Source organism: Chelonia mydas, chromosome 10 (genome assembly GCF_015237465.2).
Source record: "Chelonia mydas isolate rCheMyd1 chromosome 10, rCheMyd1.pri.v2, whole genome shotgun sequence".
NCBI classification, from domain to species: Eukaryota; Metazoa; Chordata; order Testudines; family Cheloniidae; genus Chelonia; species Chelonia mydas.
Genome location: NC_051250.2, coordinates 60,161,674 through 60,187,684, shown reverse-complemented (window position 1 = coordinate 60,187,684; position 26,011 = coordinate 60,161,674). Strand labels below are relative to the sequence as shown.

Here is a 26,011-nt window from a genome sequence, read left to right as displayed (position 1 = left end):
GCCATGGCTTTAAGCAATTTTTCCTTTTCCTTTTTATAAACCTATTTCCTGACATTGGGAAAGGAGTGAAAATGGAGGAAAAGTTATAGGAGGAAGGATGGAATAGAGAAGAGATTTTGGGGGAGGGACGGGAGGGGGAAGACTGAGGAGATGGGCTCCACTCAAGAACAGTTGTGCTGGGTACATACTTATGTAGGACCTTGGAGCTGAGTGGGCTGGGTTCATGGTGGGTTGTCTTACTCAGAAAGCAGTTCAGACTACTGCAGAGAATAGGAACTCTGAAGCTGCATGGCAGAGTGCTGTGGAATATGCTGGGGGTGGCATCGAGAAAGAGACAAGTCAAGCAGTCTGGCTTCCCAGCAGGCCAGCTTATTCAGGAAGCAGGTCATACTGCTGGAGAGGCTAGGAATCCTGAAGCTGCACGGCAGAACATTGTGGAACTGCCTGGGGGTGGGAGCGGGAAGGGAAGGAGCCTATGTCAAATGCTGCACAATCTGTCTTGCTCTGCACAACCCATGGGAGCTACAGAAACACTCTCTGCTGCCCCAACAGCATAGAGGTTGGGTCCAAACCCGCTCCACGGACACTTTAAAAAATATCAACAGCAATTTATGTCCCAACCCTTGTACCTTCTCTCCCTCTTCTCAAGGAATGGTGATTGGGAACTGCAATAGAAAGGCAGCTGTTGTTGTTAATTTTTATTTGTTTGTTAGTTATGGTAGGGATAACCTAGAACGTGCTAGGCACTGTACAAATAGGGAGTAGCAGACAGTCTCTGCCCTGAAGAGCTTACAATCTAAATAGACAAGAAAGATGCAGGGTTAGGGGAGGGGTATGAGACTCCAGCCCAACAAACATTATGTTAGTCCCATGATATTTTTGGTGGGGGAGGGGTTAGTTAGGTGGGATCTGCTAACTGGGAAGGGAAGCGGGGTGAGGCGGTTAGGGGAGGGGAGGGGAGAAGAGAGGTATATGTGGAGTGAAGCTTAGGTGAAGAGACACATCAGAGAGGGAGGGTTGGAACAAACAAATCAGCACAGGGCAGAGAAAGTCAGAACTTTCTTCAGTTTTGATTGGAATGTCCAGAGGAGAGAAAGGTCCCTGCTTTGGTGGCTTCTGTTCCTACTGGCTTGAGGCTGTGACTGAATCCTCTGCAGTTTTCCCCCTGGCCACGTAGTGGGGGGAGGCAAGGCACCACCTGGGTTTTCATGACCCCAGAGTTTGTGGTCTTCCCTGCACAGTTCTGGGTCCAGAAGTGTGCTGGGGGGTGGGGTGGCCCCAGCTGGGCCTCATTTTATCCCTTCTCCCCATGGTGTAGCAGTCCCGGCATTGGCTGCTTCTGTTCCTCCCCTTCTCCCCAGTCACCATTTCTTTGTAGGGCAGAGGAAGTAGGTCTTAAGTGTCCACGTGTCACAGGCTGGCCCTTTAAGGAGAGCCAGGTTCAACTTTGCCTGTGGTGGACACTACCCCCACAACTGATCCTGATGTGCTGGAGATCAGATGGCTTGGTCCAATTATCAGCCCTACCTGGGATGGAGTCAGATGATTTCCATAAAAGGCTGTGGTTAGTTAGGGAGAGGATCTACAAGAGGGAGGCTCTTTTAAGGCTGATCCTGAAGGGAGAAAGTGGCAGGAGAGGAGGAGGATCTGGTGGCAGACCCTGGAGAAAGCCAACCCCCCAGGCAAATGGGCTGGTAGAAGAGGGAAATAAGAGTCCAGTCTGTGGAGAACCAGAGTGAACAAAGGACTCCAGGGAGGAGGCCTAGAGGGTCAGAAGTTTGGGTAGATGATAGCTTTCCAAGGACAAAGTCAGTCCTGAGATTGAGCACTAGATGAGAAAGTGGGGTGGAAGGGTAGCCCATGAGGGAAGATGCTTTTTTATGTTTCCTTTGGGACTATTGTTTGATTTTGATATCAAGACCCTGACAGTGGATGCTGAGATACAGGGAATACTGATGCATATTAACTTGAGAAGACAGACCCTGTGTAGAAGGGCTATAGCCAGCTAAGGACTAGAATATATGATGCTCTCTTGGAACTAGAACTGACCGGGGTCTCATACCAAACCAAGGAAGACTGAGGACCTGGAGGGAAACTGAGGTGGGAATGAGTGATCCTATGGCAGGCTACATAAGAGTGCTGTAGAAGCTGATTCTACCACACCATATATTATCTAAATTGACATTCAGCAGCTACTACCAGGGCTCAGTATCCTCTCTGAAGCAGAAGTAGCCTCTGCATGGTATTACCAACGAAGGCTGTGTAAATTCTAAAGAACAGCAGCTGCATAAGCAGCTTGCTTTTTATTTTTGCAGGAGTGGGAGGGGATAGGTTCCTATTATATTTGCTGTACATTAATCACTTCAGCTTTCTAGAACGTACTTGCTGCTTGGTGTAGACAGGGGAAATTGTCAGTAGTGCTTATGCTGGGGCCTTCAGAATGAGAGCTGTAACTTTCAATGCTCATGTTTCTTTCACCTACCCTTGAACTGATGTGTAATCAAACAGAAAGCCTAATCCTGCAAATACTTGCTCATGTGAATAGTCCACATAAGGATAATTTACATGAGTAAAAGTTTGAAGAATCAGGCCAAAAATATTAATTGCCAGCTGTCAGATCCAAAGCCTATTGAAGTCAATGGAAAGGCTCCTGTTGATTTCAGCGGGCTTTGAATAGGTCCTCTGTAACAGAATGATAATGTGGTTAACATAAATCCTGCCAAGGTAAACTTCAGTATATCCTTTGTAGGAAGGTTCGGGTGCATGGTGGATACTACATTCTGAAGTCATAAAAAATGGAAATGAAATCTGTGGCACAAAAACACCAACTCGACATGAGATTTTACTGGATGTCTACTTTGCAATACTGAATGGTAAGTTACACATGAATAACCAAGTGAAAAATGAACAGTATGAGACGGAAGATACCCACTCATTTAAATTCATGCAGTGCCCTATCAAATATCACACTGTCTCTAGGCTTTTATAGGGCTGCCCATCACTATAGTCACCTGATAATAATAGTAGTGAAAGGAACACTATAAGGAAGATCAGCCCCAAAGTATAATGGCCTGTTTGTTTGCTTAAAAATAAGAGTCCCAAACTACTGATGTCTGTGCTGTTTCATGATTTTTAAATAAAAGCCTTTAAAAGAGTTATCTGGTTGGATTTAAATACCTCCCTCCCTGCTTGCTAACTGTCCAGGTTTGGCAATGACTACACCAGGGACCTGGTGTCTACTGTCTGCCATAGTTCTGCATGAGGCACAGCGTGTGGGAAGCAAGCTTACTGGATAACACAGCTTTGTGTGCCCCCATGTGGACTGTGGAAATCAAGGAAGGAACGTGTGTCAATGTGGCATACTCCCTCCAGATGTTCCACCTTGAGTGGTGCGCTCTGCACCTCCTACTTGGACAATGACTAGAAAAATTTGGCTGTTAAACTTCAAAAAGAATATCCCTATTCTGCCACCTTTACTACCCATGTTGAATTCGACTTTGCTCTCTGAGTGCTCCCCTGACATCAATAGGACAATTCTGTAGTTAAGAAGGGTGTGCACAAGGGCGGGCAAGCAGGGGCATCTCCCAAAAAATCTATCTCCCCACAGCCCGAGGAGGGAGGAAGCAGCAGGGCATCTGGCTGTTGCCTGAGTTTCTCCCCCCACCCCATAGCTGCAGCCAGCTGCTTCTCCTTCCCTGTTGCTGGAGTCCAACGGGTTGCCTCTGCCTTCACCCCTTGACTCATCTTGGGGTGGGGGCCGGGGTCTGCAAAGCAGGCAGAAACTCTGGCACTCCAGCAGCAGGGAAGGAGAAGCAGCAGCTGTAGGGGGCCGGGGAGGAAGAGCTTAGGCAGCAGCCAGCCACCCTGCTGCTTCACTCCCCCTCCCCGCCGACTGCAGGGACACAGGGAGTGATGCTGCCCAAGGGAGCCGCTGTCTCCTCGCTGCTGGGAATCCCTGACAGACACATCCCGAGAAATCGGGGGGTGGGGAGGCGTCATGTGAACCTTTCATTTATGTGTCTTTAACATATCCCTCCAAAAGCGGTCAAATTTAAATTCCTGTGCACACACCTAGTAGTTAAGGTACAAAGGAGATGGGTCAGTGTTCGCTCTAATTTTTTATGTCCATGTGCGGAATGAATTTTATGTGCACCAATATGGAGGTGATGTGTGACACATCACCTTCATATCGGTGCACATAACAAAATTCATGTGGTGGGGGTGGGCTGAGGGGTTTGGAGTGTAGCGGGGGCTCAAGCAGGGGCAGAGGGTTGGGGTGTGGGGGGATGAGGGCTCTGGCTGGGAGTGCAGACTCTGGGGTGGGGCTGGGGATGAGGGGTTTAGGGTGTGGGAGGGGGCTCAGGGCTGGGGTAGAGGGTTGAGGTGCTGGGGATGTGGGCTCTGGGGTGGGGCTGGGGATGTGGGCTCAGGGCTGGGGCCAGGGATAGGGGTGCAGGCTGCCCCGGGCTGCAGTGGGGAGAGAGGACTCCCCCCCCCCGCAGACCTCTCTCACCGCAGCAGCTTGAGGCCGGGGGAGAAGTGCCTCATTGAGTCAGCTCTGGCGGGGCTATGCTGTGCTGGGCCAAGGGAGGGGCTCCTCTCCCGGGCAGCTCCGGCGGGCCTGGGTCGGGTTGGGCTGAGGGAGAAGCTCCTCTCCCCCGGCTGGGGCAGGTCTGTGCTGGGGCAGGCAGGGAGGGGCACCTCTCCCCAGCGCAGCCCTGAGCCCCTGTGCGGGCTTAATAGGCGGCTGCACAGCTTAGAGGGAATTTAGGATGGGTCCCAAGTAATATAATGGAGAGAACATCTACACTTCTTTAAAGCGTGGATTCTCAGTACGCTCTGAAAATCAGGTCCCTTTCAGGTGTCTCAAGTTGGACACCCAGAATCGCTGAACACTTCTGGAAATCTTGGCTGCTACTTTTTAATAATATAAGGCTCTGGAAGTAATATGGACAAAGAAATAACTTTTAAAAATGATCACCAGTCGAATTGTAACACTTTGCTAAATTTTCCATTATAAATCAAATTTACAATAAAAAATGAAATAATAAACTTTAGGAGTAAAATGTTGTGGGTTTTTTTTTTAAATGAATTATATTAAAAGACAGAAATGCTGATGTGGATACAAAAGTAATAGGAAATCTACTGTAGGTGAAATGTAAAATAAATTGATATGCAAGAGAAGAGTGTTTAAAAGCTTATAATATTGGAAGACTGAATTTTGCCCTGAACCTTATCCAACCAGAGGCTTGGAGATGAGGTAGAAAACTGTGAGTAAGATGAAACTTTACCCACAAGGTCAACATTGGAGGGAATTCTTTTGCTGAGGGGAAAAAATAGATTGTTGGGGCAATAGTGCTCCCATTACTCTCATGAGGACTACATTTATTTTTTCTAATAGCCAAGAAAATAGCACTGGTAAATTTTCCCTTCTAAGGATAACACTCTCCCTTTTGTATGTTGTAATGAAGCCTCAAACAAATAGGAAACTACATGTACAGTAATTTTTTTATTTTTGCTATTTAGGTGTAGTTCTGTCTAGAATATTCCTTGCCACTGACCTGATCTAGTTCCAATTGAGTTCAGTGGAATGACTACACTGACTTTAGCAGGGAAATTGAGCCTCTAACTATAAAAGAAGCAAAGGGGGCACATTATAAAGAGGTTTCAGAGTAACAGCCGTGTTAGTCTGTATTCGTAAAAAGAAAAGGAGTACTTGTGGCACCTTAGAGACTAACCAGTTTATTTGAGCATGAGCTTTCGTGAGCTACAGCTCACTTCATCGGATGCATATGCATCCGATGAAGTGAGCTGTAGCTCACGAAAGCTCATGCTCAAATAAACTGGTTAGTCTCTAAGGTGCCACAAGTACTCCTTTTCTTATTATAAAGAGGGACACTCCAGTCTGGGGTGGGCTAAATAGACTCCAGGTCCTTGGAATTTTGTGCCACAACATCCACTAGGAAAAAGTTATGTGTTTTTCAGTGCCACACCTACATCCCTCATTATGACCCTAAATCAGGAAAGCATTTAAGCATGTGCTTAAGTAGTTTGCTGGATTGAGGCCTAACTCAAGTGCATCAAGAGAATTTGCCACAACTGTTGGTTTACAGGTACTATTTTTATCTCTTTTTGGCTCAGCCAATTACGAATTAATTTTTCATAGCCTGAGGTTTTGATTCCAGAAGAACAGATGGGCAGAAATTAAGAAGAAGGAAAGATAAAGCAAGTTAACTTTTTAAGAGACCATATTTGAAACTGTAGAGAAAGCATTCTACATAGTGAAATGCTTGTAGAAATCCTGCAGAGGTCACTGTAACATTGTATTTCTACATAGGCAGGGGAAAATGGGCATAAAACACTAAGCTTTCAGAAGCTCAAATGCCCCATCCATTGCTTCACCCTTTGTTTTTTCTGCAGTACATTTGGTGCATCACCTTTTGACTCTGTTGATCTTATGCCTGCTTTTCAGGCCCTTTGTTGAACATTTGGTTCCATATCCTCAGTTGTGGCCCTGGCATTATGATGATTTACAGTAATTGAGGATCCGAGAAAGACAGAGTATTTTTCATTGATTCATAAAAGGTGCCAGATTGACAGGTACCAATCCCAAAGACAGAAGTCGGTTTATTTACAGACAGGTATAACGCATGCAGTAGAAATGCAAGGGTTCCCCAGGCTGGCCTACCAATCTGTCATAATCTAGAACTAGAAGAACCAGCTGTAGAGGTCAGGTCACAGTTCTGTCTCTATACCAATTCATTCTTTTGGGAGCCTGCTGTGATTGCTTCCAAGAGTGTTATTGCCATTTGTGCTACTGCTTTTGTGACATTGTCACTTATCCACTGAGCCCTGCATTCATGTCACATAGGCTACTGAAAATATCTCATACTTCTGAAGTTCTGCATGCAAATACACAGTGACAAAAAAACGGTATGCTAGACCATTTATGAAGACTTCAGTAAAATTAGGAACATCATAATATTACTGAGTCGGTTTTTAAAAGGTTATTAGAAATGGATAATTTGACATTATGATTAAAACATAGCAATTTATTTGGGCTTGTGAAGCTGTGAGTTCTTGTGAGGGAAGAAACTAATCTTGAAATGAAAAATAGATAAATGTGCTCTGTCTTTTCTAAAAGGGTTTGTGGGAGGCATAAATCATTTTCGTTCACATTTATCAAATAATAAAATTATATACACTACATAATGAAATGCATTCATTAAAGAGGCACTGTGTAATGAAGCATGCTCTTCGTCTCATAAAGCAGCATTTAGTTATATAGTTGAAAACACACTTAAACTGCCAAGTACATTGCACAATTGGACTGCCTGATCCATTATGGAAGCAATACCCTAATGTTTTGTTCAATGTTATTTATGTTTGTTTACATGTGTTTTAAGGGCTTAGTGTGCTTTTTGACAGGGCTGCGAAGTGGTGTAGGTAGTAGAGGTTTTTGTAGTAAGAATATTTACGATTTCACATTTTTATAAGTGCCTAGGAACTTGGATGCATGCTTTTAATAAATGAACTTGATTTTATATAGCAACAAAAGGGCACATAGATCTTTAGAGATGTATGAAACAAGGTCCCTGCTTTAAAGAGTTTCCAGTCTAAACAGAATAAATATTGCTTTCACACTGAGATGACATGTGTGATTCCAAATACCACCAACCATGAATTTAAGTATGGAGGTCCTGATTCCTATGTACACAAAAATCACAAAGTAGATGTAAATTATTTTAAGGACCCTTTGCACTGCCAGAGTGAAGTAAAGCTGCCCTGGTGCAAATAAGAGTTAAGTCCAGAGCCTCTTACATTCTGCTTTGGGGAAACACAGCACTGAACAAGTTCTTATTACTTGAGAAGGAAGCTGACACCCATGACTGTTAACCACATTTCTGCTTATTCCTTTCTTCTGTGTCCCTGGAGTGTGGAAGGCTCCCACTACCATCTCTTTAAAAAAAAATTGTCCAAACATATGCCACTGTGACACTCCCATCACTTCCATACCACACTTGGCTCCTTCTCACAATACACATGAAGCATTGGAAAGCAAGTGGGAGAAATTTCTTCCAACCCATTTAGAAAGTCTTTGTGCAAGTAGTTCACACCCCTCAACACCTTTCAGCTGATGTTTCATGAACTGACCACTTTCCTCAAGTGTCCATTTTTTAAAATGTGGCAGTCACAGGGGGCCCTGACAGTCTGGCACCTCTCATTAACAGAGATGCCAGAACAGATATTTCAGTAGCAAGTTCTAGTTAATGTAAAAATATACATATGCAATTCAAGTGCCATGATTTTCCCTGAAGCAGGTGTTAAAATGTTCATAAGTACTGTGACGGGGCAAGGCCAGATGGCTACAGAAAAGTAGTGGGAGATAGATATGTTAGCTCGAGGCTAAACAAATCCCTGGCACCAGGATAAGTGAAATGACAACTGCTCCAGGTCAATTAAGACACCTGGGGCCAATTAAGAACTTTCCAGAAGGCAGGGAGAAGGCTAGGCTGATTGGGGACACCTGAAGCCAATCAGGGGCTGGCTGAAACTAGTTAAAAGCCTCCCAGTTAGTCAGGTGGGTGTGCATGTCAGGAGCTGTGGGAGGAAGTTGTGCTGTTGGAGAGACTGAGTAGTACACACCATATCAGGCTCAAAGAAGGAGGCCCGGAGGTAAGGGTGAAGTGGAGCTTGAGGAAATGAGGGTTGCTGTGGGGGAAGTAGCCCAGGGAATTGTACATGTCATGTTTCTAAAAAGTCAGCTACCATAGCTGATGCTATTAGGGTCCCTGGGCTGGAGCCCAGAGTAGAGGGTGGGCCTGGGCTCCCCCCCCCCCCCCACCTTTGCCCCCTGATTAATCACTGAGACTGGGAGACAACAGAGACTGTGCAAGGAAGGATAGCTTCTCCTCACCTCCCTTGCTGGCTTATGATGAAAATGGCTCAGTAGACTGTGACCCTTGTCTCTAGAGAGAGAAGGGTTATGTGGAGGGTCACAGTGAGCCCCTGAGGCTAGTGAAATCTGCCAGGAAACATGGAACCAACGGAGGCAAGGACAGAGCTTTGGCGCAGTACAGATGAACTGAAAAGATTAAATTCACTATATAGAGTGGTTATGACATCTGGAAAACTTTCAAAGGGGAGGGGTGGGAATGCTTGTGCTGCTGTAGTAGTGCTTCTGCGCTTCGTTGGAGGCAGAATAAGTCAGACCACTGCTCTGGATTGCTGCCATCTCATCATCCTGCCTGTGCAACTGCCCACAGCATAGGAGCTCTGTTCCTTTATCACCAACTCTGCTGCTGCAATTCCAGAAGCCTCTGATTGGTGACCTAATTGCTTCTACTATCACAGGCAGAGTAGGAAGCAGAATGCTGATCAGAGTGGTGTGGGAAAAGCGGGGCTTAGTCTCAAATGATTTACATGGGAAGGTAGATTATAGGAGAGGGAAAGTGAAATTGAGCTAGGGATGAAGAGAGCAACCGGGGGGAGGAGGGGGCAGAGAGATCATCTTGAGAGAGAGAGAGGAAAAATCAAGGAAGACGGAGAGGGAGGGAAGGAGGAGGAGAATGTGCTCAAAGGAGGGGAGAAGCCTGAACAGACAGACCATTGCAAGAACCACAGAGAGCAAAGGTCTGAATTACCAGACTTAATATAGGAAAAGTGAAACCAAAGATTAAAAACAGAACAGCCACTGTTTGCTTTAGTCATGAAACTGACCTGGTGTGTTGGGAGTGAAGTTCAAATCTGTTCCATGCAGTTATATGGGGCTTTGGCCTTTGATATCAGACCCTCAGACAGATCAGTTCCCAGCTATCTTAATGGGAAACATTATGGAAAGCTGGGGGTATTCAGAGTAATCAGAAAAATTGACATACAATGCTGAGTCTTGCCGGATATTACAGACAGGAATACAGGTGATGTGGCAAATTGAAGCAGTCCATAAAGTGCAACAGGAGAAAATACCTCTTTTTTCAAGCTAGGATTAGTGCTGCCATCTGTTGCCACAGAACTCTCTGCAGGTCTCCCAGCCAGCCCTTTCTGGAGTTGGACCCCTGACTGGGGCCAGGCTCTTTCAGTTTGGGAGCAAAAGGGCTACGTTTAGCTTTGCTCAAATGAGGTCCCTGGACATTCTCCAGAGGGGTTATGTTACCAAGCTATGCAAGTATTGCAGGACCAACTTTGTCTGATTTCCACTCTCCTCCACCATCTAATTCAGATCAGAGTGTTACAAGCTAGGCTCCCTCCTATTTCTAGCCTCAGAGAACCACGGACAAGCGGAGCAGGGCCATGTCTGAAATGTCTAAGTTTCTAATGGAAACTTGTCTTCAAAGTATTCCTATTTTACCATTTCAGACAAACTTACTGTTTTGCAGATGGATGACAACCTTTTATTTCTCATCCCAACCTTGATAATTACCATTTGATGTTACATGTGCTCCCAGGGATGTCTCCAGGATCATGGTAGCAATAATTCTGATTTTAGGGAAGAAAGAAATTGACTTCCCTTCCAAGAAAAAAAATTCTGATCAGGTTTCTGTACAGGGAGAAAGCTGAAGAAAACACACGCACAAACATACAGTTCCTGGAGTATCTTGGGATTCAGGACAGACAGACACCTGGTTCCATGGCTGCTTCCGGGGCACGCACAATGCAGTGTTAAGACAGGAGGCAGCCTGCTTTAGCCCTGCTGCACCACTGACTGGGAGCCACCCAAGGCAAGCCCTCACCCCAACCCGAAGCCCTTGCCCCAACCCTGAGCCCCCCAAAACCCAAAGCCCCCTCCTGCACCCCAGAGCTCACAACCCCAGCCCAGAGCCTGTACCCCCTCATTAACCCCAACCCCCTGCTGCAGCCCAGAGCCCCCACCAAATCTGGAGCCCCCTCCGGGACCCCAAAGCTCTCATCCCGGCCCCAGCCCAGAGCCCTCATCCCCTGCACCTCCACCCTGTGCCCCAGCCCAGAGACCCCTCCCGCACCCTGAACCCCTCCTGAACCCCTCCCACACCCTGCCTTCCTCCCCACCCCCCAGCCTGGAGCCCCCTCCTGCACCCCAAACCCTTCATCCCCCAGCCCCACCCCAGAGCCAGCACCTCCAACCCAGAGCCCGTAGCCCCCTCCCATATTCTGAATCCCTCGGTCCCAGCCTGGCGCCCCCTCCTGAATCCCAAACCCCCCATCCCCAGAGCCCACACCCTGAGCCGGAACCCTCACCCCCTCCCGCTCCCCTGCCCCAGCCCAGTGAAAGTGAGTGAGGGTGCGGGAGAGTGAGCCACTGAGGAAGGGGGAATGTAGTGAGTGGGGCCTCAGGGAAGGGGCAGGGCCACGGGGAAGAGGGGGCTAGGGTGTTCAGTTTTGTGCGATTAGAAAGTTGGCCACCCTAGTCTTGTCACGTGATACTAAACATTATCTTGGACTTCTTGTAACTTTCCACTAAAAGGAAAGTGGAATCAAGTTTCAAGTCTTTATTTAAATCTTCTTTAAGGGTGGGGAGGAAGGCAGACGAGTCTCTCTTCCATTGGCTACCCAAGAAGAAAGACTGCTGAAAGTACCTGAAGGGACAAAGAAACCAACCAAAAGGGAAAGGCAGGGGTGAGTCCAGACTCAGACAGGGATCCAGTTTGTAAGAAAAATAACTGGAACCCTGAGCTACAGAAACTCTGCATCCTGCCTAAATTCAACATTTAGGGTGAGAAATTACATTTTGTAACCTGTTTCTTTAGTGAATCAAGTTTAGTTTGTGGGTTGTGTTTTATTTGCTCAGTAATCTGCTTTGTTCTGTTTGCTACCGCTTTAACTCCTTTAATCTGCCTTTTGTAGTTAATAAAATTTGTTTTGTTTATTATTAAACTCAGTTTCTGTAATTTCTAATGGGGGAAGGGCAATAAGTTACGCATATCTTTCTCCACATTGAGGGAGGGGGTGAATTTATGAGCTCACGTTGTATAGATTTCTCTACCATGCAAGACAATATATCTTTGGGTCTGCACTCCAAGGGAGGTGGACACCTGAGTGCTGGGGAAAGTCCCTTAAACTGAGGCTTCCCAGAGATGATCTCAGTGTCTGTGTCCTTCTGCAGTTGTGTGTGGCCTGGCCTGTGTGTGTATACTGGAGGAGGTTTAAGAGCCTGGCTCAGCAAGACCGGTAAAAAGGGTGCCTTGGCTGGCAGAACAGGCGGGCTCAGTGGTATCTCAGCACATCAGGTGGCATCTTGAAGGGGGGCAATCTGTTACAGTTCCATCTTCAGATCAGTCAATATAGTACATTTTGCAAACAGTAAACTTGCTCAGGGGCAAAACAAAAAGTTTATGTTAAAAAGATTAGTGTCATTCTAACACTGAGAGCCAAAGTCATACTTTTAGCACTGTTACATTTTACAGGTGGTAGACTGACTTTTACATACTTGAACACTTCTTTTAGTGGTTTCCTGATTGTACATAAATATTTACACTTTTTTAAAGTGTAGGAGTGACATTGGACTGTAGTCAGCCTTGTGCTGTACTTCTATGGTAAGAAAGGACAACAAACACACCTTGATTGCATTGGCCTCGTTAGCACGACAAAAGTAATTTTCCCTCTCTTGATATTCACCCCTTCTTGTCAACTGTTGAGAATAGCCCTCTTCCACCTTAACTGAATTGGCCTCATTAGCACTGACCCCCAACTTGGTAAGGCAACTCCCAACTTTTCATGTGCTCTGTGTGTGTGTATGTATATATATATACACACTGCTTATTGTATGTTCCACTCCATGCATCTGATGAAGTGGGCTTTAGCTCACAAAAGCTTATGCCCAAATAAATTTGTTAGTCTCTAAGGTGCCACAAGGACTCCTCGTTGTTTTTTGCTGATAAAAACTAACACGGCTACCACTCTGAAACTTTTCAAGGAAATATTCTATTGCTCATTTCAAGAGAAAAATCAACAGTTAGCATGTTTTCTACTGATCATTTTTGAACAATGTAGGAATAGTCCTGTGACAGGGCAACTTTCTGCAATGTCTTTGGAAGACTATATTATATTAAGTGTGTGAATGACTTTTGTATCATTGTGGGCCAGGGATTGTATGCACTGCAAGGGTGGGGGAAAGTTACCAGAGCTGCTCCAGGAAGTGAAAACAGTAGGGCATGATCAAGGCAAATTCACATGAATTTGAACAGCTAATAAGGGAGTATTGCTAATGGAATAGGAAATGAACAAGATCCCATTGTCTCCAAAGTGCTATCTTTGTTTTATTGCTTTTATTCAAAAGTAAAATATAAGACCTAATTTCCTTCTCTGGCAGCCAACCAGACAATTTGGCAGTCTCCCAAAGTGAATACTTTTGAAGGGAAATTAAACACCCTTCTCCCCCCCGCTCCCCCCCAACAACTGATCAGAACAATGTTTGTGGAAGAAAGGAAAAGATAAGGAGGGGGGTCACATGAACTCTTCTAAACAATGGAAGAAAAGTTCTTTTCACTTAGGGCTGGATTATGATACCCTTACTTATAGTGAATCAGTGGGACTACTTGTGGATTAAAATATATTGCTTAACAACACGAATAAGGGTATCAGAATCTGTACTTTGTGGAGTACAAATGACATGTCACTGTCCTACCAGGAAAGTGACCGTGTGGTCCTATAGGAGATGGAATTAAACTTCACATAGCACTCATGCTTTAAACACAAATATAATTAAGACATCATCAATTAAATACCTTTTCAAATTTGATTGGAAAACTGAGACTCAGCTTCCTCCATCTCGAATCGGTAGTTTGTTCCTTAACTGAGAAACATAAATTGTTCCTTAGTTTGTGAATATGCTAAAGATAGTGCCCCAAACATTTCTCACTTATATTTGAAGGATACAGAAAATCAGAATGTGATCTTGATGCTGTGATTCTGATGATCTTGAAAGTAATGTAATTTAATTTTAGAAATAACTAAGAATCAATTAATCTCCAACTTGCTTATTTACATTAAAGCTATTGTTTAAGTTCACAAAACCTTTGATGCCATGAAGTTAGATGATCACTTCCCAACACTGGTATTTTCAATTAGTGTAAGAAACAGTTTCTTTTCTATGAAACTGATTTCATGCCTTTTGGCTATTTCTAATCTATTTTTTCCCCCAACTATCAAGATTTGGATCTCAGAAGCCATTACAGGAGGGCTTCTCTCCAAGGTGCATGTCATTCACCTCTGGACACATGCAGCAGCCTGTCACCCATGAAAAGTGCTCTCAGCATGCAAGAAAAAGAACTAAGGTATTGTACTTAGTAAAATCAAACATGTAGAGTGGCATTTATTGTCACTGGATAGCATTTAGTGTGTGTATGATATGATCAAGGATGTGTCTGCAATTTATGTAAGGCCTTATGTTTCCATCATTAGGGTGAAAGAGAGAATAGCAGATCCCTATAATCTATCAGTAGGAAGGTCAGGAGATCTACAGTACAGAACAGAAGTGGCTCCCTAAAGCAATTAGGACTGTCAAGCAGTTAAAAAAAATTAATCGCATGATTAATTGCATTGTTAAACAATAATAGAATACTATTTATTTAAATATTTTCTACATTTTCAAATGTATTCTGTGTTGTAGTTGAAATCAATACAAAGTGTACTGTTCTCACTTTATATTTATTTTGATTACAAGTATTTGTACTGTAAGAAAACAAAAGAGATAGTATTTTTCAATTCACCTAATAAAAGTACTGTAGTGCAATCTTTTTATCATGAAAGTTGAACTTAAAATTGTAGAATTGTTTACAAAAAAACTGCATTCAAAAATAAAACAAGGTAATCTTTTAGAGCCACTCAGTCCTACTTCTTGTTCAGCCAATCGCTCAGACAAACAAGTTTGTTTACCTTTGCAGGAGATAATGCTGCCCGCTTCTTGTTTGCAATGTCACCTGAAAGTAAGAACAGGTGTTTGCATGGCACTGTTGTAGCTGGAGCTGCAAGATATTTACGTGCCAGATGTGCTAAAGATTCACATGTCCCTTCATGCTTCAACCACCATTCCAGGGGACGTGGGTCCATGCTGATGACGAGTTCTGCTTGTAACAATCCAAAGCAGTGTGGACCAATGCTGATTTTCTTTTTTGGTGGTTCAGGTTCTGTATTTTCCGCATTGGAGTGTTGCTCTTTTAAGACTTCTGAAAGCATGCTCCACACCATGTCCCTCTCAGATTTTGGAAGGCACTTCAGATTCTTTAACCTTGGGTCAAGTGCTGTAGCTATCTTTAGAAATCTCACATTGGTACTTTATTTGCATTTTGTGAAATGTGCAGTGAAAGTATTCTTAAAATGAACAACATGTGCTGGGTCATCCTCTGAGACTCCTATAACATGAAATATATGGCAGAATGCAGGTAAAACAGAGCAGAGGCCATATAATTTTCACCCAAGGAGTTAATTAAATTTGTGACTGAACACATTATTTTTTTAATGAGTGTCATCAGCATGGAAGCATGTCCTCTGGAATGGTGGCCAAAGCATGAAGGGGCATATGAATGTTTAGCATATCTGACATGTAAATACTTTGCAATGCCAGCTACAAAAGTGCCATGCCTGTTCTCACTTTCATGTGACATTGTAAATAAGAAGAGGGCAGCATTAACTCCTGTAAATGTAAACAAACTTTTTTGTCTTAGCGATTGGCGGAACAAGAAGTAGGACTGAGTGGACTTGTAGGCTCTGAAGTTTTACATTGTTTTGTTTTTGAGTGCAGTTATGTAACAAAACAAAATGTACATTTGTAAGTTCCACTTTCACAGCAAAGAGATTACACTACAGTACTTGTGTGAAGTGAATTGAAAAATACTATATCATTTTAAATATTTGTAATAAAAATATGCACTTTGATTTCAAATGCAAAATACAATATACATGAAAATGTAGAGAAACATCCAAAATATCTAATAAACTTCAATTCGTATTCTATTGTTTAACAGTGCAATTAAAATTGTGATTAATTGCAATTAATTTTTTTGAGTTAATCACGTGAGTTAACTGTGATTAATTGACAGCCCTAAAGCAATACTATACTTTGGCAACATCCTGATTTCTTAATATGCACACCATAAACAGCGGGTCCTCCAGTGGTCTGCAGTGGGGGTGCGGTCTGTGAAAATACAGGAGTTAAAGATATATATTTCTAAAAAAACCCTACCAAAATTAGCACATAGGGCCAGAGTCTGAAGATGGATTACAGCTCTGTTGTGCCAGTTAGATGAGCTGCAAATGTCCAGCAGGGAATTCCCCTGTCAAAAGAAAAAACTCTTTGCTGGTGCATCCATGCCTCAGTCAGTCCCGGTATCACACTTTCAGGAAGGACAGGAAATCAAGGGAGGGAGTAGGTGTATTTGAGCTCTTCTCAGCAAGGCAATTCTCCCCTGGTATAAGATTTATTAAGGACCTTATGCCAGAGGTAGAATTTGGAAGTGCCTGGAAGCAGCTCTAAGCATGGTCAGGGATGGCCCTGAGAATCAAGGAGCCAAAACTGGATCCCTGGTGTCTTCCTCCTCCCCACCGGTATATGATAAGCCGAGCAGAAGAGAACCTGCCCCTTTCTACCAGACTCTGTTCATGTGGGTTCAACTCACAAGGCACCAAAGTTAAAGTAGCAGGAAAAACAGCATTTAGCAGGGCTTTTTGTGACATATATGTTACAACACAGATTTTGGTCAAGGATCAGCAAATCATAGGTAAAATATGCTGGAAGCACAAATCTGTATGTATTATTAAAATAAATTCCGTCATCTAATTAACGCCCTGTGAGTGTCAAGCACAGCTGCATTACAGACAACTTTAAAATCAATTTCTGTTCCTAGAAACAAGCTTGAACTAATTTGTGCATTTCTATTATCTGCAACACTTACATAAAATAGGATTCTTGACTTTTGAAAATATAGAGGAAAATAAACCCAGGACTGTTCCATTAGTGCTTTTCAATTTTATGCTGCTCTGGGCTTTGCAATTTAGTATCTTATTGCTCTGACTATTAACTGTTACCTTATACAGTACAGAAGTTTATATAACATATAGACATAAAGCAAATATTTGCAAAATTCACTGTTCCTATCACACACTTCCCTTTGATGGATGGGGGTATAGTCTGAAGTTTGAGGCAGGGTCTGGAATTTGTATGCCTTGTATTGTATGTTTTTCACTTTTATACAGGCTTTTTTCATAACTAGGGCCCTACCAAATTCACAGTCCATTCTGGTCAATTTCATAGCCATAGTATCTGAAAAATAAGTCAGTTTCATATTTTCAGATGTTTACATCTGAAATTTCATGGCGTTACATAAGAACGGCCATACTGGGGCAGACCAAAGGTCCATCTAGCCCAGTATCCTGTCTTCTGACAGTGGCCAATGCCAGGTGCTTTAGAGGGAATGAACAGAACAGGTAATCACCAAGTGATTCATCCCCTGTTGCCCATTCCCAACTTCTGGAGAACAGAGGATAGGGACATCATCCATGCCCATCCTGGCTAAAAGCCATTGATGGACCTATCCTCCATGAATGTATCTAGTTCTTTTTTGAGCCCTGTTATAGTCTTGGCCTTCACAACATCCTCTGGCAGAGAGTTCCACAGGTTGACTGTGTGTTGTATGGAGAAATACTTCCTTTTGTTTGTTTTAAACCTGCGCCTATTAATTTCATTTGGTGACCTCTAGTTCTTGTGTTACAATGATGTGTTGTAACCATGGGCGTCCTAACCCAAAAGGGGGTTGTTGGGGGGGGGGGGGGACGGGGACGGACGCAAGTCTGTTGTAGGGCAGTTGCAGGATTGCCATCCTCACTTCTACATTGCCAGAGCTGGGCTCTGAAGGCAGCAGCCATGGAGCTTCCTGGAGCAGGAGGTGGGTCTGACCAACCCTGTGCTGCTGGGAGTGCTCCAGCTGAGGGCTCCAGGCTTCTAGTACCAGCCGGGATGGGGAGGGACAGGACTTGTTCTTCCCCTGCATGCCTGTTCTCAGGGGAGATTAGATCCACTGTCTCCGGCTGCAGGAAGCTCCAGGGCTGCCCCTCCGCCTCCCGCCCCCAACCCCAATAGCTAGATTTCACAGGAGAGGGCTTATTTCATGGTCCATGATACGTCCATGAATTTGGTAGGGCCCTATTCATAATTCAGGGCTAGACTCTGACTATCATATGGCATGCGGTAAGAGAAAGGAATAAGGAGCCTCCACCCCATCATTGCAAGACCAATGTAAAGGTTGATTACAGTCATAGCTGCTGTGCTCAGGGAAGTGCAGAGGTTGCTACTGAGTTGCTCTCACTTACTAGATATGGGTATTTACATTGAAATAAAATTTGCTCCTTTAAATATTGTAGCGCTGTAATTTTTGCAGCTCTTGAGGGTAAGTAATAGATGAACTAAACCCTGATTGCCTTGGCCATGCCTCCCTGGTCACTTTTAGGACTGATCTGGCTCAGCCGCGTGGCCAGGTGGAGGGAACTGGGGGAGCGATCCAAAAAGAAAAGGCGCCACCCGCTGCAGTGCTTTTACTCACCCGGCGGCGGGCCCTCACTCGCTCCGGGTGTCTTTGGCGGCACTGAAGGTCCTGCTGCTGAGGTGCCGCCAAAGACCCAGAGCGAGTGAAGGTCCCACTGTCGAGGATGTCGCCTAAGACTCGGAGTGCCGCAGGGTGAGTAAAAGCGCCCCAGCGGGTGGCGCCTTGTTTTGGGGATCGCTCCCCCTGTTCCCTCAACAGGGGAAAATTTAAAAGGAGCCAAGACATTGACAAGGCGCCACTTGTGCTCCGTGGGGGAGCGGATGCTGCCCCGCTCCCCCCCAGCTATGCTACTTATCTGGCTACTTCCAAAGCCCTTGTAAAGGGGTAAAAACAACGAGGAGTCCTTGTGGCACCACACCCAGGAGGTGTGTGGGTTACACATGCACTGGGGCCGCTAGCTCTTCATGGGGCTGCAGCTACACTCTATTTTTAGCACACTAGTTTGATCAGACTAGCACAGGCTTGTGTCCTCAAGCTGGGAATCATACCCCCAGACTGAGCTGTAGATATACCCTAAGATGGTGGTTTTCAACCGAGGACCCCTGGGGGGTCTGAAGACCATGCCTAAGATTTCCAAAGGGGTCCACACCACCATTTGAAAAATTTTTAAGGGTTCGCAAATGAAAAAGGTTGAGGATCATACCCAAAGTCCTGTTTTTAGGCACCATTGCAATCCACAAAACCCCCACTTGGTTGCCACCTATTTTTGTAAGTGCTTAAACTCACCTAGTGCCTATGTTTTTGCAGTAGTTCCCTATAAGACTATGTTTCTGCCTCTCAGGGTGTGCGCTGCAGCCCCACTCTAGGTGCCCAGATGCCTGTCTCCTGCCTAAGCTCCAGAGCAATGAATTGGGGAAAGATAGGTGCACCTCCACCTAACTTGCCTGTGGGGCCCAAGTCAGCAGGGATGCTCAGAGGCTGCCTAACTCCACAAAACAGCTGGGGCATAGGGAGGAGCTCCCTTACAGTGGTTTTCAAACTGGGATACATGTACCCCTAGGAGTACACAAGTTCTTGTCAGGGGGTATGTGAGAAAAATCCTGTAATGGCAGACAATGCATTCTATTTATTAAGACGCAGCAATTTACTGATAAGGTATATTATGACCATATCTCAGATCGGGGTACACGGTAGATGACATTATTTGGAAAGGGGTACATGGCCTAAGAAGTTTGAAAGCCACTGCCCTAGTGGCTAGGATGCTCACCCAGGATGTGAAAGACCCGCAGAACCAATTCCATCTCTGCCAGGTAAGGAGAAGGGATTTGAACAGGGATCTGCCACCTCTCAGTTAAATGTAACCACTGAGCTATGGAGAATTCTGATGCAAGTCTCCCACAATCTCTCCCACTGAAGTTGTTCCACTTTAATTAAATATTATTTGGGCCAGAGAGAGTGAATCTCACTCTATAGTCCAGTGCTGAGGGCTGTCACTTGAGAGGTGGCAGATCTCTATTCAAATACCTAATTCTTATGAGGCAAAGGTTGGACTTGAACCAGCAGTCTCCCACATCTCAAATGGGACTTAGGTGCTTTTGAAAATTGTACCTTATATAGAAAAATGTTCATTATATTTTTTTAAAAAATATACAATTAAAATACTTCTCAGCTGTTGTGAATGTTCCACAGCAGGGCTGAGAATCCATACACAAAGTAGTAAGCTGGTGCATGACAAATAGAAACTGAAGCAGATAGAAACAAATTGATTAGTCTAGTTTCACTTTCTAAACTGAGTGAAATGAAAGCAAACAGACACAACCAAAAAAACCCTGCCAGCATGAATTAATTCTTTCTAAGTAATAATCTAAGGTGATATTATAAGGACTGTATATTAATTTGTATTTTGACATGTCTAAGTCTAGATGTGCAAATCAGTCATATGACTGGATAAGTCTAATTTACGCACACAAGCCTCAATTCAGCAAGCTACTTAACCTGTGCTTAACTTTAAGTATGTGCGTAGCGCCATTGATGTCATGGTACGCAGACAGTACTGTAACAGCTGCTGCTATTAAACTTTTCTTTGTATTTTATGTACAGCAGTCCTTACCAAATCATAGCAGAGCTATACAGGTAAAATTCACAATCCACTAGGTTTGCATAGGCCAATTCTATTATAGTTTTGACTTTTTGATGTTGTTTCCTCCAGTTTAATGCTCATGTGGCTGTAATTGCTGATTGTTATAATGAGCAGACTAGCACAAAAATGGGACCTCACTATCTCCAATCATTGTCAATGTTGACTGTTATATAATTGCTTTCATTAAACTGATGTTCATTAAAATAATTAACAAGATTGTTGCAAAGAACCTAAAACTGAAAAGAAAGCAACAATGTGATAAATTGGTTCTAACTAGCTTCTTAATCCTTAGATCAAACTGAGAGTCAAATGGATGCTTAAAAAGTCTATCCTCTTTAGACATAAAGCTTGGTGGGGGAGGGTTGATACATTTTGTTAAGATCTAAATTCACCTTTTGGAATTCATCATTTCATAGATTTCCTGTTTTGTCTGAGGATCTTTGTGCATGCACACCTCTGCTCAGATACCTCAACAGTGGATAGACAGACAGAAAAGCAATGGAAATCTCTTCCTACACCTCAGATGCAGCTATCCCTGTGGATGGGCTGTGGGAGGGAAATATTTAAACACAGGCTCACCGTACAGCCCATAGCTGGTTGCATATTTGGGGTTTTATTTAAGCAGATATTGTTGGTTCATATCAATTTGTGTTGCAAAACCAGAGTCACTTTTAATAATGTGGTTGTTCCAATGCATTATCCCAAAAATGCACATAACAAAATGGCTAAACATGACACAACTTTTGTGCTTGATCCCCCATCCCCTCATCTTTACTGTCAGCAAGAGCTAAGGCTCAAAAGAAATAACTAGGGAAGGCATGCCTGTAAAGTGAGAGGTATATCTCTCTCTCTCTCTCTCACACACTCACACACACACGCCTTTTAGCTATAACATGTCATGTCGTTCTCTAAGGCCACTGACTTAGAGCCTGAGCTATATATGTATGTTTGGGGATTGGTCCTGCTTTGAGCAGGGGGTTGGAGTAGATGACCTCCTGAGGTCCCTTCCAACCCTGATATTCTATGATCAAAGAAATGTCGACACAGCTATTTTTGGCATGGGAGTGCAAGCAACACTAGCACTAGTCTGTTGACCCGGGCTAGGAGGCTTGCTTCCAGATGCAGTTTAGACATCCCCTAAGGGGTTGGGCACCCTCCTGATCCCTAGCTCTTACCTGGCTTTCCTTGGATCACTTGTAGGGGCCTCATGGAGCTTAACTTTAGGCACCCAGGTCTGAAAATATTGGCCTTTATTTTCTGGGAGCTGGCTTTAATATGTTTGTTTTAAGCTGTAAAGGAATGTTGCCTGGGGGCAGCATGTAAATTAGACATATCCATGGGAGTTCCATCATATCCATCAGTATGCATGAGGATTTGTTTTTAAATTTCATTTCAGAAGATAAGTGTTTAATTTATTCTGTTTGTCATTTTGAACCTCTGTGGATAAAATTGCCACCTTTAAAAAATACCCCCCCCCTCCAGTCCCCCTCTTTCACAACTTGAATCCAGCCAAAGATTTGTGATATTTATGAGCTAAAACAATTCTAGATTCAAGTAGTATACAAGCAGCACAGAGAGCCTCTGATCCAGACTGGGATGCCGCGGTGCTAGATGCTGTACAAATGTGAAGGTAAACATGGTCTCTGTCTCACTTTTAAAATAATGCCAGTACCTGGGATGTAAAAGCTGTAGTTGACATTTATGAGTATTGGATGTTTTATTTAGCAGTTTAGTGAAGAAAAATATGGGCTCTTCATTAAAGTTGATCGCTTTTGCTGCATTTGTATAAATAACAGGACCATAAGTCCTTTGAGACAGAGACCATGTTTACTTTCATTTGTATAGCATCCAGCGCTGCAGAATCCCAGTCTGGATTAGTTTTAATAAGAGCAGTTGTATGTAGTAATAGGGCCAGAACCTCAGCTGGTGTAAATCTACATAGTTTCCTAGAAATCAATAGAGCTATGCTGATCTATACCAGCTGAGGATCTGGCCCATACATCAGTATATCCCAGAGTATTGTGATGAAACTAGGATACTCTAAGCATCCAGTATGTGTATTTTTGGTGGTAACAGATACTGATATATTTTTCAGACACTAGCATTTGTAGAAAAATAATCCTGGAGTGGGAACACACAAAAGTATATGGTGGCCAGAATATTTCAAAAGGAGAAAACCAGTGTGTTGATAAGAGATGGCTGCAGCTTTGATTGCTTTTCTACTGGAGTTAGAGATTTTTTTTTTTTTTAAACCAGATGCCATTCTGCCTTATGTAACACCTGTTCCAGAGGCAAGCTAAAGTGGCTGTTTACATCAAATGTCAAAATGAATGACTTCCCCAGTGATGTGAATTGCTTTCAAATATTTAACATAGTTCCTTTTAGCAGTTTGGAACAGCTGTGTTTGCTGCTTTGAACTACTGGAAGCCGTGTGGATAGGAAAGCTAATCTGCTTCAGGTAAATCTCAACTTCGCCTTGTATACCATTCACTTTCAAAAAAGTCTAGACGTGTTCTTTCTTTACCACCAACTATATTGTTTTTACTTTATTGTCCTTAGACAGTTTTTTAAAAAAGTGTTAATAAGTGACACACTCCGCCTCTGTTACAGCAAAGTAGATATTTTTATTAGCCAGAATTGTAATAATAGGGCCTTACTAGATTGCATATAAAATTAAGGTCCCTTGAATAGCACTGAGACTTCTTTCAGTTAGTCCATGGGCTTGAATCTCCTCTGGTGATCAGACTGGCTCTGCTCATTGGTGGTCCTTTCTGCTCTTTTGCCGCTCCCTAGTTCAGTTCTGCTCTCTTGATTTACTCGATTGGGTTTTGCCTCTGAACTTCTGTAACTTAGAACTGCTGCTCTTGACTGAAATCAGAGCAGTACTTTCAGAGACTAGTGGAGAAAAGAAATCCTTCTAAAGAATTTTTGAAGAGTATTGCAGTGGCTAGAGCTGCAGTACATATATGACGAAGGTTACATGGACTGTTAAAGGCAGCAAGATAAGACATCAAGTTACTTAGGAGAAGATGTAGAACATAATCTTGAATAAGGGTGGATGATGTTCTGTCATAGACCACAATGCAGTATTCATTGTATGTTAAGAGGCAGGGGAAAAAAACTATAAGGGCCGTTATTGAACTTGTTGTGAACTTAGTGGTCTGTGACTAGAATAAACTAGCAACAGTGGGCACTGAAGACGGGCAGAAGCAAGTGAGCTGCATAAGAATAGAGAAGGAATTATGGTCAGGACTTTGGGGTGGGGGAGAGAAGGGCTTCCTAGATCTTTGGTCTCGCACGCACGCATGGAAATCAGTTTACCGCTCTCGAATAATGATCAGCTCGGGTCATCTTTACTTGGATCCAAACTGATAGCTTCTAGCTGTTTGCAGTCAGCTGAAAACTATTCAGTCTATAACGCTGTGTTGTTTTTTTTTCTTGCCAGTCAGTTAAGTGATTGCTTATTGACATTAGCTTTTCGTCCAGAAGTTCTAATGTTGATGTGTATTAACACCACATATTGACCTTGTGCATTGTCCTTGGAATTGAATTTCTTGATATAGAATCACAGAAATATAGGGTTGGAAGGGACCTTGAGAGTTCATCTAATCCACCCCTCCTACCTTCCCCCTCCACCCTCACTGAGGCAGGACCTTCATTGACAGATGTTTGTCTAACCGATTTTTAAAAACCTCAAATGACAGGGGTTTCAACAACCTCAGCCTATTCCACTGCTTAACTCTCCTTACAGTTTGAAAGCTTTTCCTAATATCTAAACCAAGTCTTCCTTTCTACAGTTAAGCCTACATTCAGTGGATGTGGGGGGCAATTGATCACTGTCCTCTTTGTAACAGTCCTTAACATATATTTGAAGAGTGTTATCAAGATCTCCTTCAGTTGTCTTTTCTCAAGACTAAACATGCCAAGTTTTTTAACCTTGCTTCTCATTTTTTTGTTGTTGCTCTTCTCCAGACTCTCTCCAATTTGTCCACAGCTTTCTCACAGTGTGTCATGCAATACTTGACCAAAACTAATACTCCATCTTGAGGCCTCACCAATGTTCAGAAGAGCAGAACAGTTACCTTCTGTATCTTAGCTATGACACTCTTGTTAATGTCCCAGAATTATATTCACCTTTTTCACAGCTGCATCACGTTGTTGACTCATATTCACTTTGTGATCCACTATGACTCCCAGATCCTTTTCAGCATTACCTGTACCCGTTTTGTATTTGTATATTTCATTTTTCCTTCCTAAGAGAGATACGTTGTACTTGTCTTTTATTAAATTTCATCTTGCTGATTTCAGACCAATTCTGCAACTTGTCAAGGTCACTTTGAATTCTAATCCTGTCCTCCAAAGTGCTAATAAGCTCTCCCAACGTGGTGTTACCTGCTAATTTTATAACCGTGCTCTCCATTTCATTATCCAAGTCATTAATGAAAATAGTGAATAGTGCCAGACTCAGGAGAGATCCCCTGCAGGACCCCTCTAGATACATCCTCCCAGTTTGACAACAAACCCATTGATAACTTTCAGTATATTTTTCAACCAGTTGTGCACCTACTTAATAGTAATATCATCTAAACCACATTTTCTTAGTTCCTTTATGAGAATGTCATGTGGGACTGTGTCAAAAGATTTACTATCAAGATAAATCACATCTACTGCTTTCCCCACATTGATTAGGCCAGTAACCCTGTCAAAGAAGGAAATTAGATTGGTTTGGCATGATTTGTTCTGGATAAATCTTTGTTGGCTATTACTCAGCACCCTATTAGCCTCTAGATGCGTACAAATTATTTATTTTTCCCAAGTCTTTTCAAGTCTCAAAGTTAGGCTGACTGTTCTATAATCCTCTGGGTCCTCTTTAGTCACCTTTTTAAAGAGAGGTGCTATGTGTGCCCTTTCCCAATCCTTTGTGACCTCACCCATCCTCCGTTAGGTCTCGAAGATAATCGTTATTGGTTCTGAGATTCCATCAGCTAGTTCCTTAAGTATCCTAGGGTGAATTTTGTCAGCCCTGCCAACTTGAATAAATACAACTTATCTAAATATTCTTTTACCTGTTCTTTACCTATTCTGGCTAGTGCCCTTCCTCCCTGTTGTTAATATTAACTGTGTTAAGCATCTGGGTGCAATTAACTTTTTCAGTGAAGACCGAAGCAAAAATAGGCATTAAACACCACAACCTTCTTCCAGTTGTCTGTTGTTAACTCTCCTTCCTCACTAAGTAGTGGACCTACACTTTCCTTCATCTTTCTCATGCGGCTAATGTATTTACAGAGCCTCTTGTTTTAGCCTTTTATGTCCCTTTCTAGCTATAACTCTTTTGTGCCTTAGAATTCCTGATTTTGTGCTTACATGCTTGTGCTATTGTTTTGTACTCATCCTAGGGAATTCTTCCACTTTTTGTAGT

At 43.3% G+C, this 26,011-nt stretch overlaps 1 protein-coding gene across 1 annotated transcript in view; it reads left to right on the top strand.

Moving 5' to 3' along the window:
- The window catches only part of LOC122461890 (protein unc-13 homolog B-like), a 51,674-nt gene that overhangs the window by 18,848 nt on the left and 6,815 nt on the right, over positions 1-26,011 (top strand). Inside the window, exons 5-6 of the mRNA XM_043523377.1 lie at positions 2,750-2,873; positions 14,126-14,249. Coding sequence (XP_043379312.1) covers positions 2,750-2,873; positions 14,126-14,249 — 248 coding nt within the window. The remainder of the gene's footprint in view (positions 1-2,749; positions 2,874-14,125; positions 14,250-26,011) is intronic.